This window comes from Acinonyx jubatus, chromosome F2, assembly GCF_027475565.1.
Source record: "Acinonyx jubatus isolate Ajub_Pintada_27869175 chromosome F2, VMU_Ajub_asm_v1.0, whole genome shotgun sequence".
Taxonomy (NCBI): domain Eukaryota; kingdom Metazoa; phylum Chordata; class Mammalia; order Carnivora; family Felidae; genus Acinonyx; species Acinonyx jubatus.
Genome location: NC_069394.1, coordinates 52,493,711 through 52,506,804, shown reverse-complemented (window position 1 = coordinate 52,506,804; position 13,094 = coordinate 52,493,711). Strand labels below are relative to the sequence as shown.

At 34.4% G+C, this 13,094-nt stretch overlaps 1 protein-coding gene across 2 annotated transcripts in view; it reads right to left on the bottom strand.

The window, feature by feature from the left end:
- SNX16 (sorting nexin 16) overlaps window positions 1-13,094 on the bottom strand; it is a 42,236-nt gene that overhangs the window by 5,863 nt on the left and 23,279 nt on the right. For both annotated transcript variants that reach the window (XM_027064309.2, XM_015080682.3), the window contains one exon: window positions 8,276-8,345. In XM_027064309.2, the coding sequence (XP_026920110.1) occupies window positions 8,276-8,345 (70 nt within the window). The remainder of the gene's footprint in view (window positions 1-8,275; window positions 8,346-13,094) is intronic.

Sequence of the window (13,094 nt, the reverse complement as noted above, 5' to 3'; positions counted from 1 at the left end):
ATGTGACATATGCCTTTCACCCCAACTTCATAGCTTTTGCTCTATTTCCTTTTCCTGTCTTCTAATCCTCCTCATACCCCATGTTCCACCTAACTGAATTACTTTCAGTTTCTCAAATATTTGTCTTTATATAAGTGAAGTATATAATACCTAACATTCTGTGGCTTGCATTTTTACCTAATGACATAAGATGAACCTTATAAACATTCCCAGATTTACCCAGAATATTCCCAGAATATACCTTGGGTATATTCACATTATGAAAAAACCGAATACTTTTCAACTATAATGGAAATAGAACCAGGAACACAGACAAGAAGAAAAAAAATGAACCACACATAACTTCCATTGATCACAGCACGGGGGTGACTAAACAAAATAAGGCCTCTGGCTATAAAATACCTAGCTAAAAACCCAACTTTTAAAATAGCTATGTGGGCAAGAAATAGAGGTAAGTCTCAGGGAACAAAAATCAAGAGAAATGAAAACAAGTGCCACGAGCACCGACACTATGTCTTTGGATAGTGGGAGGAGGGTTGAAGAGAGGTTATTTTTTGGTCATTTTGAACCTTAAACACCAAGATGGGACAAGAGATGAGGAGTCAGGCACATTTAAGGGCTAGTGACCAAAAAATGAGACACTCAGGAATAAAACAAGGACTTTAAAAAGCTAAGTCATTAATAAAAATCACTCATCAAAATAGGAATGCATCAAGGAAGACTGTCTCATCTTGGCTTTTAGGTGGGAGAGCTAAAGTCTTCTGGAAGAATCTACAACCATGAGCTAATAATGCCTCATGTGGATTTTGCACTGAATTTATAACTATCACAATTAGCCAGAAACACCCAAGCTTAGAAATCAGCATAAAAAATGGTCCAGGATCAACAATACTCAAGGTATCTCAGCAGAAGCAAACAAATTTCCATGGAAGAATATACCCTCAACTTTGGCTGTTAAGGTTTCCTGTAGACAAACTTCTAATCAAAGTAAATTTATAATCCAAAATTACAAAATACACTAGGAAATCATCCAACATAAAAGAAAGTGAACAGACCCCAAAAACAGAAAAATTAGAATTCCATAAATTTCAGATAGCATATTACTAAAGACCATAAAATATGAACAAGTATAATGACTTGAAAATATTTTTTATTTTATTTTTTATTTTTTTTAATGTTAATTATTGAAAGACAGAGAGAGTCAGAGTGTGAGCAGGGGAGGGGCAGAGGGAGAGGGAGACACAGAATCTGAAACAGGCTCCAGGCCCTGAGCTGTCAGCACTGAGCCCGACGTGGGGCTCGAACTCACAAACCGCGAGATCATGACCTGAGCCGAAGTTCGACGCTTAACCAACTGAGCCACCCAGGCACCCTGAAAATATTTTTTAAAAGCCACTATCAAAAAAACATCAGGTATAACTGAGACAAAACAAACGGAATGTCAAGACATGAGAAATATAGTCAATATTATTAAAATCTTAATGGAAGTATCAAACAGTAGTATAATCCTGTCTGAAGACAATACAATAAACTGGGAGGGAGAACAAAGAAAATTGCAGAATTTATAAATTGAAGAATAAAGAGAGATGGAGATAGAGAACATGAAGGAAAGGTTAAGACAGATGGAAAAGGAAAAAAAAAAAGAAACTAACACACACATTTATACATAGAGTTCCTAAAAAAGAGAACAGAGAGAATTAAGAAGAAGGAACACTTCGTGGGAAAACAGCAGAAAATTTTCACAACTGATTAAATACTAGCACTTTCAGATTTGGGAAGAATAATGCATCCCAAGGAAACCAAAAATAGAAACCACCCACACACAAGATAGTAAAATTGCAAATGCCAAAATCATTTAGATCATTTAGATCTTTAGAGAAGATCTCTAAAATACTAGGAAAGAAAAAGTTTACTCTAAAGCGACAACAATGAACTGAGAATAGATGGTTCACAGCAACGGTCTACAGCAGAGGCAGTGGAAAAGACCTCAAAGCACCAAGAAAAATGATATCAAGGTAGAATTCTAGGCCCAGTTATATCATACTTCGAGAATGAGAGCAAGATTTTAAAAATTATAGACATTAAATACCTATCCATTACCAACACACATTCACTAAAAGAGAACTATTAAATGACGTATTTCAAGGAGCAGTTAACTGAGCCCCAGTGGAAAGAGTGAGGTGAAAGAACTTGGAATGGTGAGCAAAGAAAGTGGCAGGTAAATCAAAGGAAGCACTGGCTCACTTTGGGAAGGCTGGAAACAACCTGGTTCTAAACTATCTGATGAGAACAACATATGACCATTAAATAAAAGACAGTGAATACAGAGCTTAGAAGCCAAGAATAGAGGAAAAAAGGGAAGAAAGAAAACGCATTACGTATATAAAAGGAAGGGAAGGAGAAGCAGGGTAAATAAAAAGCACAAAATAAAATGAGAGGAATAAATACAAGTATATTGGTAATTACTGGACACATTATAACATAAATTCACCAGTTAAATAACATATTTTTCTGTTTACATCAAAACCCGAAAATCTACCTCTATGATGCTGACAAGAAACACACTTTAAATACAAAGATAGAAAAATACTTATAAGGCAACAGGCAAATCTGCTCTTTCTTCCCCACAAAAGGTATAGTTCTATGAATATCAGAGCAATGCATTTCAAGTGGAAAACATCAGGCACAAAAACAGTCACTATCTAATAATAAAAGGAATGATTCACTAGGGATATTTCAACTACAGAATTCTAAAGAAAAAAATTAACAACAAATCACAATGAGGGAATTAAGTATACTACTTTTGGTAATTAAGATGTTAAGATATTTTTAAAAATCATGAGAAAACAGCCTTACATCAATGTAGTTTAAAATCTGTACAAATTGGCAATCCTTTAAGAAAATACATTAAACTTGATCCCTAAAGAAACAGTCAAATAAACTCTACTCATTAAAGAAATGTAATCAGTTGTTGAAAATCTATGCATAAAACTATTGAACAAACCAAAGAAAATATCAGACTCAGGTTGTTTAATAGGTGAGTTCTAATGAATACTCAGGGAGCCAACAATACTAATCTTACTCAAATGATTCTGGAGAAAAGAAAAAGAGACTATTCCTCAACCTATGTAAGACCTGTATAATCCTGGTGCCAGATCCAACAACAATAACAGTGTTGTTATTACTGTTATTATATAACAGAAATAACAGAAAATTATACTGCAAAAACTCTAAATAAAATCATTACGATACAAATCCAGCAATTAAAAAAAATGCTGAATGAGTTAATTTCACAAATGAATAATGTTTTAGCATTTAAGAATATGAGAATGTGATTTACCACACTAACAGATTAAAAAAAACCCATATGATTATCTTGAAAGATGTAAGCAAAAGCATTAATAATATACACATACCACAACCTTTCAACAAACTAGGAATAGAACTTCCTTAGCCTAAAAACACAGACAAACAAACATAACCCACAATTACCAACAGCTTGTAGGACACACCATATGTAACTAATGGTGAAATACAAAATCATTTCCTTTAAAGTTAGGGAGAGAGGAAAAGGATGCTCACCATAAATGCTCCTACTTAACTCCAAAGTTTCTACTTAGCACACAAAAAATATGAAAATGAAATGAAAGGTATTAAGGATTAAAAAAGAAAAAACATAGCTGTTAATATTTCAGAGGATGTGATTATGTATATAGAAATCTAAAAGGATCTACAAACTAATAAGAGATTTCATCAAAGATGTAACATAAAATATATAGAAAATAATAACAGTAACAAATTAGAAAATACCAATTATGATAAGAAAATCCATAAAGTATTCTACAGCTTTCCCTACAAGTTTAAGGAAAAAAAAAAAATCACCTTCATTAAAGACTTTTAAAAAGATCTATTGATATAAAGATTCAATTCTGTAATAATGACTCTGATCTTCAAAATTAATTAGTAAATTTATTATAATTCAAAACAAAATGCCACCAGGATCTTTCATAAAACTCACAAGCTGATTTTAAATTTCATATGGGAAAACAAATAGTCAATTTTGAAGAACAAGGAAGGGAAACTTTGCCTTGCCAGATACAAAGATTATAAAGCCATAATAATTAATTAACACAGTACAGACTTAATAAAGAGATAGAACAATAATAATAATAATAAAAGAAAATAGAAACTCTGGAATTGGAAAAGCACAATACCCAAAGTGAAAAATTAACAAAAGGGGCTCAACAGCAGATTGGAAATGATACAAAAATGAGTCCGTGAGCTAGAAGATAGACCAATAGAAATTATTTAATCTCAAGAGCTGAGGAAAAATGATTGGGGAAAAAAACAAAAAACGAAAGACATAACAAAAAAAACCAAACCAGTATCCAGAAACATGTAGTACAATATGAAGTATACAAACGTGGGTAATGGTAATGCCAGAAGGAGAAGGGCAAAAGAACAAGACTGAAAAATTATTTGAAGAAATAATGGCCAACAATTTCATAAATGTTACATAAAGCATTAATTTGCCAAATCCAAGAAGCTCAATGAAGCCAAATTAGGATAAACACCTTGACACATCATAATCAAACTGCTGAAAGTCAAGGGGCACCTGGGTGGCTCAGTCAGTTAAGCATCTGACTCTTGATTTTGGTTCAGGTCATGATCTCTTGGTTCATGGGATCAAGCCCTACATCGGGCACTGAGCTGATAGCGTGGAGCCTGCTTGAGATTCTCTCTCTCCCTCTCTATGCCCCTCCCTCCCAGCTCACACGTGCACGGTCTCTCTCAAAATAAATAAATGTTAATAAAAAAAAGGAAAGTAAAAAAAAAAAAAAGTCTTGAAAATAGCAAGGGTGGAATAGCTCATCATGTTCACGGGAACAATGTAATTAAAGGTTGACTTTTCATCAGAAATGATGGAGGTCAGAAGACAGGAATGACACAAAGTACCGAAAGAAAAAAACCTGTCAATGAAACCATCCTTCGAAAATGAGCATTCCCAGATAAACAAAGACTGAGAATTTGTTGCCCTCAGACCTGCCTTACAAAAAATATTAAAGGAAGATGTTGAAGCTGAAAGAATGTAATGCCCGATGATAACATCAATTCACAGGAAGGAATCAAGAGGGCTGTTAATAGTAAATAAATAGATAAATATAAGAGTTTATAACATATTTTTCCCATTTCTTAATTTCTTTATAAGAGAAAAGACTGTACATAGAAGTAGTTATTACACTGTATTACTGGGGTTATAACATAGATTTAAAATATGTAATAATAGGGTGTCTGGCTGGCTCAGGAACATGAGTTTGAGCCCCAAATCGGGCCTAGAGCTTACTTTAAAAAATATGTAATAACAGCAATACAAAGGAGGGGGGGAAGATATATGGACATCAAGTTTATAATTTACTGGAATTACGTATTACTCTGAAGTGGACTGTGTTAAGATGCATACTATAATGCATACTACAGAAACCACTAAAAAATAAAAAACATAAAAATTTCTACAGAGGAATCAAATTGGCATACTAAAAATACTTCTTTTGCACAAGAGTAAGCAGTAAAGGAGAAAGAGGACCAAAAGAGATGAGACAGAAAATAAATTGCAAAATGGCAGATGTAAAGGGTAAAGATGTCAGACTAAACAAAAGACCAAGACCTAACTACATGCTATATACAAGAAACAGAACCTAAGGCTGAAAGACACAAACTGAAAGCAAAAAGATGGAAAGACATATACTAGGCAAACAGTAACCATAAGAGAGCTGTAATAAATAAGACTGTGTGGTACTAGCACAAGGATAGGTACCTAGACCAATGGAAGAGTATGAAGATCCCAGAAACAAACCCATTCTTTTATATTTACTTGACTTTTGATAAAGGTGCCAACTCAATAAAGGTACAGACACAATTAGATATCGGTAGGAACTTAAGACCTTTACCTCATACCTTGTTACAAAAATATCAGGTCAGGATGGATTACAGGCCTACGTGTAAGAACTAAAACTATAAAACTCCTAGGAAAAAAGGGAGAAAACTTTTGTGACCCTGTATAAGGTAAAGAATTTTTTATTTTTTTTTTTGTTTTTTAAGTAGGTCCATACCCAACGTGAGGCTTGAACCACAACCCTGACATCAAGAGTCAGATGCTCTACTGACTGAGCCAGCCAGATGCTACTGGGGAAAGAGTTCTTAATGACACAACACTAAAAGCATAAGCCATTTAAAAAAAGTGATAAAATGGGGGCACCTGGGAGGCTCAGTAGGTTAAGCATCTGACTTCAGCTCAGGTCATGGTCTCATGGTTTGGAGTTTGAGCCCCGTGTCAGACTCTGTGCTGACAGCTCAGAGCCTGGAGCCTGCTTCAGATTCTGTGTCTCCCTCTCTCTCTGCCCCTCCCCCCTGCTTGCACTCTGCCTCTCCCTCTCTTTCAAAAATAAACATTAAAAAAATTAAAAAATAAAAATAAAAGTGATAAAATGAACTTCATTAAAATGAAAAACATTAGTACTTTAAAAGGCACCATTAAGAAGATGAATACAGATCAGGAGAAAATATAGGAAAATCAGATATCTGATAAAGGACTTATATCCAAAATAAAGAACACTTATAACTCAATAAGACAAACAACCAAACTTGGAAAAAAATGGGCAAAAGACGTAAATAGACAATTCATCAAAGAAAACATAGGAATGGCTAAAAAACACATGAAGTGATCAATATATTAAAAAAGTGACCAACATGTCATTATGGAAATGTGAATTAAAACTATAGTGAAATACCACACTACACACTCACAAGAATGGCTACACTCCAAAAGACAGATAAATCAAATATTTATAAGGACATGGATAAACTGGAGTTCTCATATACTAGTGGTGGGAATGTCAAATGGTATAGCTACTTTAGAAAACCGTGAGTTTCTTTAAAAAGTTAAACTTTATTTCCCATATAAGCAAACCTTCCACCTCTAGATCAATCCAAGAGAAATGGAAACAAATGCACACAAAGCCTCTATGAGATTGTTCACAGCAGCATTATTCAAAATAGCACAAAACTGGAAACTACTTAAATGTCCCATAACTGGTCACTGGATAAACAAATGTGGTATGTGCATACAATGGAAAATCATTCAGCAACAACAAGTAATGAAATAGTCACAGAGGCTATATCATAGTTGACCCTCAAAAACACGACACTAGTGAAAGAAAGTAGATGTAAAGATTATAATATATGTTATGCATACTGTATTTGTAAAGATTATGTACATTGAATACTGATCACACACACACACACACACACACACACACACACACACACACACACACACTATGACTCTATTCACATAAAAAATATCCAGAACAGATAAAGTTGTAGAAACTGAAATCAGATCAATAGTTGTCTGGAGCTGGGAGTATGGACTGACTGCAAAATGGCTTGTAGGGAATTTTTGTCAAAAAGATGGGAATTTCTGAAATTGGATATGGAGATGGTGGCATACGTCTATAAATGTACTAAAAATTATTAAATTGTACATTTACAATGGAATAGCAAATAGTTAATTTTATGCTGAAACTTTTACCTCAATAAAGCTGTTTCCAAAAAGCTATGGCATTCACTCTAATATAAAGAACAGACTCAGTTTAACCAAAAAACATTACAAATCTACCAATTAAATCTGTTCCATTTAAGTGCCATTGAACAGTTGGGGAAAAAAACTTGCATAAAGTCCTTCCTAATCTATTATTACCATATCTATTTTGTGCATCTGGCCAATTGCTTCAAGAAATAGGCTGCTATCTAACACATGAATTAAAGTAATTTGAGTAGCATCAAGCTTGAGTTGAATTGACAACAGAGAATAACTTCTACTTCTGAAGGTAAGTTTTAATTGATTTTAGTTGTAGGTTCTTTATTTTTGATATTTAGAAGCTTGGCATACAAATAGTACTTTTAAATGTAGTAAAATAAATTTCTGGATGATTTTCTTTTCTTTTGAAATAGTAAAAATAAGGAGAAAAATGCAACGTTTAGTTTTAGAGCTTCATTGATGGCATGGCATGTATGAATTTTTATTTTTTCACTGAACTGGTTCATGTATTTCAATGAAAGAAACCTTTGACTCAAACATTAAAAGCTTTCTGTGTTAAAACTACAAAGGTCTGAAATTATAATATTTTGCTATTTGCTATTCCATTCAAGAAACAATGTGGTTATTGTACTGTATTATTTGTTCCTCTTTCCATGTGATATGTAATACACCACTTACCCTGCTTTCTTCTAGGCTATCAAATGGACCTGGCGGATCATCCAGACAAAGAAATTCTCTCACTGCGAGGCTTTTCAAAGGGGAAAAAAAAATAAGCTGGGGTACAAATAAGTTTACAAAAGAGAGCAAAAAGCAAGTGTTACTTTGAAGCCATTACAGTGTTTTAAACAAATCGGTTTTGCGTATATACTAAAAGCAGCAAGTTGGTTTATGTGTTTTTACATAAACAACCAAATACAAATATAAAATCTATAAAAGATACAAAGACTTTAAGTCATTTTCTAAGATCTTATGAAGATAGAGATTATGAATTCATGCTATATAAAAACTGCAAGACATAAAATATAAGTCAAAATAATGGTATAAGAGACCAACCTAAATGATGAATAGAAACAGTATTACTTCCAAAACAATATCAATTTAAAGTAGTCTAAAAATGTCATGATCTTGTTATGAAGAAATACTATTTCTAATTTATACTTTGTTTCTTCCTCAGGAGATGCTTCTAAAGCAACTAAAAAGTATTTACTCTAAAACAAGTTAAAGATTTTTGTTGCAATCATGTTTACTACACTAATTTAGTTAAATATTTTCCCTAAAGAATTTTTCAGAGAAAAAAACTCTGAACTCATTTTTGAATTACCATAAATTTCAAAATAATGAAATACAGTTGACCCTTCAATCATACAGGGGTTAAGGGTGCTGACTCCCTGTGCAGATGAAAATCTGCACGTATCTTTTGACTCTCCAAAAACTTAACTACTAATAGCCTACTGTTGACTGGAAGCTTTACCAATAACATAAATGGTCAATTGACACATACATTGTATATTATATTATATACTATATTTTTACAATAAAGCTAGAGAAAGGAAAATGTTATTAAGAAAATCATAAGGAAAATACATTTATAGCACTATGCTGTAAAGAATCTGCATATAAGAGGATCTATGTAGTTCAAACCCGTGTTGCTCAAGAGGCAACTGTAATATGGAAAATATGATTTTTTGATGTGCTGCATAAAGGAGATGTCAGGAGATGTCACCCATATACTGAGAAGGGAATGGAATGCTGGGGTTCATGCAGGTGAGACAGGTTGATGACAGGGGATGGTCATGAAGAGCTAAATGGAACAGTTGAAAGCTTTCCAAAAGAAAAAGCACTATGAATTAATATAAAGAAGCGGTGTTAAGAAAATGATCCAGAAGACTCCAAAGAGGAGTAAATTTGTGGAGTATAAAATCTTGACCATACAGGTAGTAAAGGACACACATTCAGGGAAATGGAGAAAAAAAGCTGAGTACTCATAATCATGAAATCATACAGATGGAAAGGATCTTAAATGTGATCTAGTTGCTTTCTAAAAGATGTGATCCATATAGTATGCTTTCTATCCTTTACATGTGTTCAGTCAGGAGTATACCTAAACACCTCCAGGTTTAGAGAACGTTCCACCTCTTAGAATAAACCATCTTATGCTTGAAAAATACTGAAAATTAGAGAATTATTTTTTTTCCCTGAGCTGGGCTTTTACTCCCTGCAGCTTCTATTCAATGAATCGCAGTTGTGCTTTTGAGCCATTCAGGGTAAATCTAAGTCCTCTTTCACATGATAACCCTAACAGAATGTAAAAAATGTTATCTTTCCTCTAACCTTATATTTTTCCAAAACAATACTAATACACTAATATCTTCTTTTCTTTTAACCTGTACACAATTTATTGAGTACTTAAAGCCTATATGGTCTCTGCATTCATGGAGGCAACATTTTTTCCTCCATTTTACTGAGGTATAACTGACAACTAACTGTATATATTTAAGGTGGACAACTCGATTTAAGTACACATTGTGAATTGCGAACTACAATCAAGCTAATTAACATACCCATCATGCCACATGGTTATCATTCCTAATACTTTCAAAGTACATTGCACACACAGGGCTCTCTCATACTCTGTTTTGTTTAATTTTCACAACAATCATTTGAGGTGAGGACAGGCATTGCATTTCCATTTTATAAATGATACCAAAGTTCAGAGAGTTAAAATGACTCATACAAGGTCACAAGACCTTAAATCTGTCTTCTGAGTGAATATATGTGCCTTTTTCTACATTTAAATTCTTTCCTAGTTATGTTTTGGTTCATTTGGATTTTTTCCCCTTGCTGGTCACTTCTCTCAGACCGCATTCAATTTTGTCTGTCATCCTTTAACCAAGGCCTCTAGAATATTGCAGTTGGTCTAACAGAAAAGAGAATAGGACCACTATAGATTCTTTTGGTTTAGATATACTTCTATCCAGCTATTATTTATATTAGAGAACCAACTATTAGGCAAAAATGAGCCACAGGAAATAAGTTGATCTTGGGACTGAGAGGTCAAAAGTCTGGATGAAACCCTGAGAATAGCCTTTAAGACTGATAAGGAAAGTACACATAAGTTTATAGAAGGGTCTTTTTTCTTTTTAATGCTTTCAGTATATGATAACCCAATGTGAGACATTGTTTTCTTATAGGCTTATAGCCAGATTTTCTCATTCTTTAGTAACATTACAAATTAATTACTGAAATGCTGCTGCTAGGAAAGAAAAAGTAGGTAAGGGAATATATGTATCTCTTTTTATACCTTTGGTTTATAGTAGAAATTTAGCCCAAGATCAACAGTGATGTTGTACCCAGCTGTAGAAATCTTTTTTGGAGTGGCTATTCTATTTCATTCTCCCTCCCTAAACATCTTTATGATCTATAGTACATCCCCATGACTTATTTTATAACTGAAAATTTGTACCTCTTAATCCCCTTCACCTAATGTACACCAGAGGGAATATGGTCAGTAACAATGCAGTAACTTTGTAGTGACAGATGGTAGCCAGACTTATTGTGGGAATCATTTAACAATGTATAAAAATACTGAATCACTATGATATACACCTGAAACTAATGGGGTATTGTATGTCCATTTATACAGTTTAGTAAAAAGAGAAAAATCTTTATGATCTCTAGCTCTCTAGAGTTCTACTCAAACGAAATCCAATGGATCCCCTAAGTTATTTTTCAGTGTAGTTCAAGGTTATGTTCTATGCCCTACTTTCTTTAATCTGTAGCAGAAAAATGAAATTTAAAACTGGCTTTATGACTCTGATTACTTTTTCAGTTGTTCACTACAATTCTTCTGTTTCAATGGGACTCAGGTATTGGAGAAGGAGTCAATATGCTCAAACACTATTGCATGGAAGAGGGACACACAAGAATCTCTGGGAGATGGTAGTATTTGGGAAAACAATTCTTCTCAGGCATTCAGATACCTTTTTCTTTTCCCTCTGGAAAAGGAAACCCTTACCCCTGCTTGAGAATCACCGACTAGAGACCTTTATTTAGATTTGATAAATAGTTGACTGCCTATGTGTGTCATGGTTCTGCTCAGCGATTTCCTACATGTTATAAACCAAGATTTGTTTTTTCTATAATTTTTATTTTATTACTTTATTTTTTTAGAGAGAGACAGAGAACGCATTCAAGTTGGGGAGAGGGGCAGACAGAAAGAGAGAAAGAGAGCAAGAGAGCGAATCACATGAGGCTTGATTCCATGACCCTGGGATCACGACCTAATCCGAAATCAAGAGTTGGGATGCTCAACCGAAATAAATTGATCTTGGGACTGAGAGGTCAAAAGTCTCAGTGAGCCACCCAGGGAGTTTCTAAGCCACCTGAGCCACCCACTGAGCCACCCAGGCACCCCATCAATGTATGATTCGTGAATGAATCAAATGAATTCAAATAAAACATAAATATCAAAGAGTCTATATTATTAAATGCTTATAAATAAAATAGAAGTCACTTTCCAAGGAAAAAAATTTTACTTTTCCCCCCCCTTGTTCACGGACTGATAGGTTCAATACAGCTCCCAATCTGTATTCAATCTTTACTACTTTTGCTTCCATTTGGCCATGGTAATAAAGGTAGGACAAACATTAGGATAAAAGAGAAACCTATTTGGGGGTGCCTGGGTGGCTCAGCCAGTTAACTGTCTGATCTCAGATCAGGTCATGATCTCACAGTTAGTGAGTTTGAGCTGTGCATTGGCACAGTGCAGAGCCTGCTTGCGTTTCTCTTTCTCTCCCTCTCTCTCTGCTCCTCTCCTACTTGTGCTCTCTCTCAAATAAATAAACTTAAAGAGAGAGAGAAATCTATTTGACTAAGAAAAATGCAACAATCTGGAATTAAAAGGTAAAGAAAGACTCTGTACAGGGGCGCCTGGGTGGCTCAGTGGGTTAAGCGTCCAACTTCAGCTCAGGTCATGATCTCACAGTTTGTGAGCCCTGTGTCGGGCTCTGTGAGGACAGCTCAGAGCCTGGAGCCTGCTTCAGATTCTGTGTCTCCCTCTTTCTCTGCCCCTCCTCTGCTCACTCTCTGTCTCTCAATAATCAATAAATGTTAAAAAAATAAAAATTAAAAAAAAAGGACTCTGTACCTTTCTATTCCCTTTATTATCTAGAATAGCTTTCAGGTATGTTTGGGAAAACTCTATTTTATTTTTTTAAAATATCCATTTATTTATTTTGAGACAGAGAGCACTCGAGTGGGGGAGAGGCAGAAAAAGAGGAAGAAAGAGAATCCCAAGCAGGTTCCGTGCTGTCAGTGCAGAACTCAATCTCATTTGTGAGATCATGACCTGAGCTGAAATCAAGAGTTGGATGCTTGTGAATGAGCCAACCATGCACCTGGGAAAACTCTATTTTAAAATTGAGATCAGTTGTTGACTTAACATGAAGATACAGAGACCACAGACAGTATCCCTCAGCATTTTTTATTATTAGAGCAA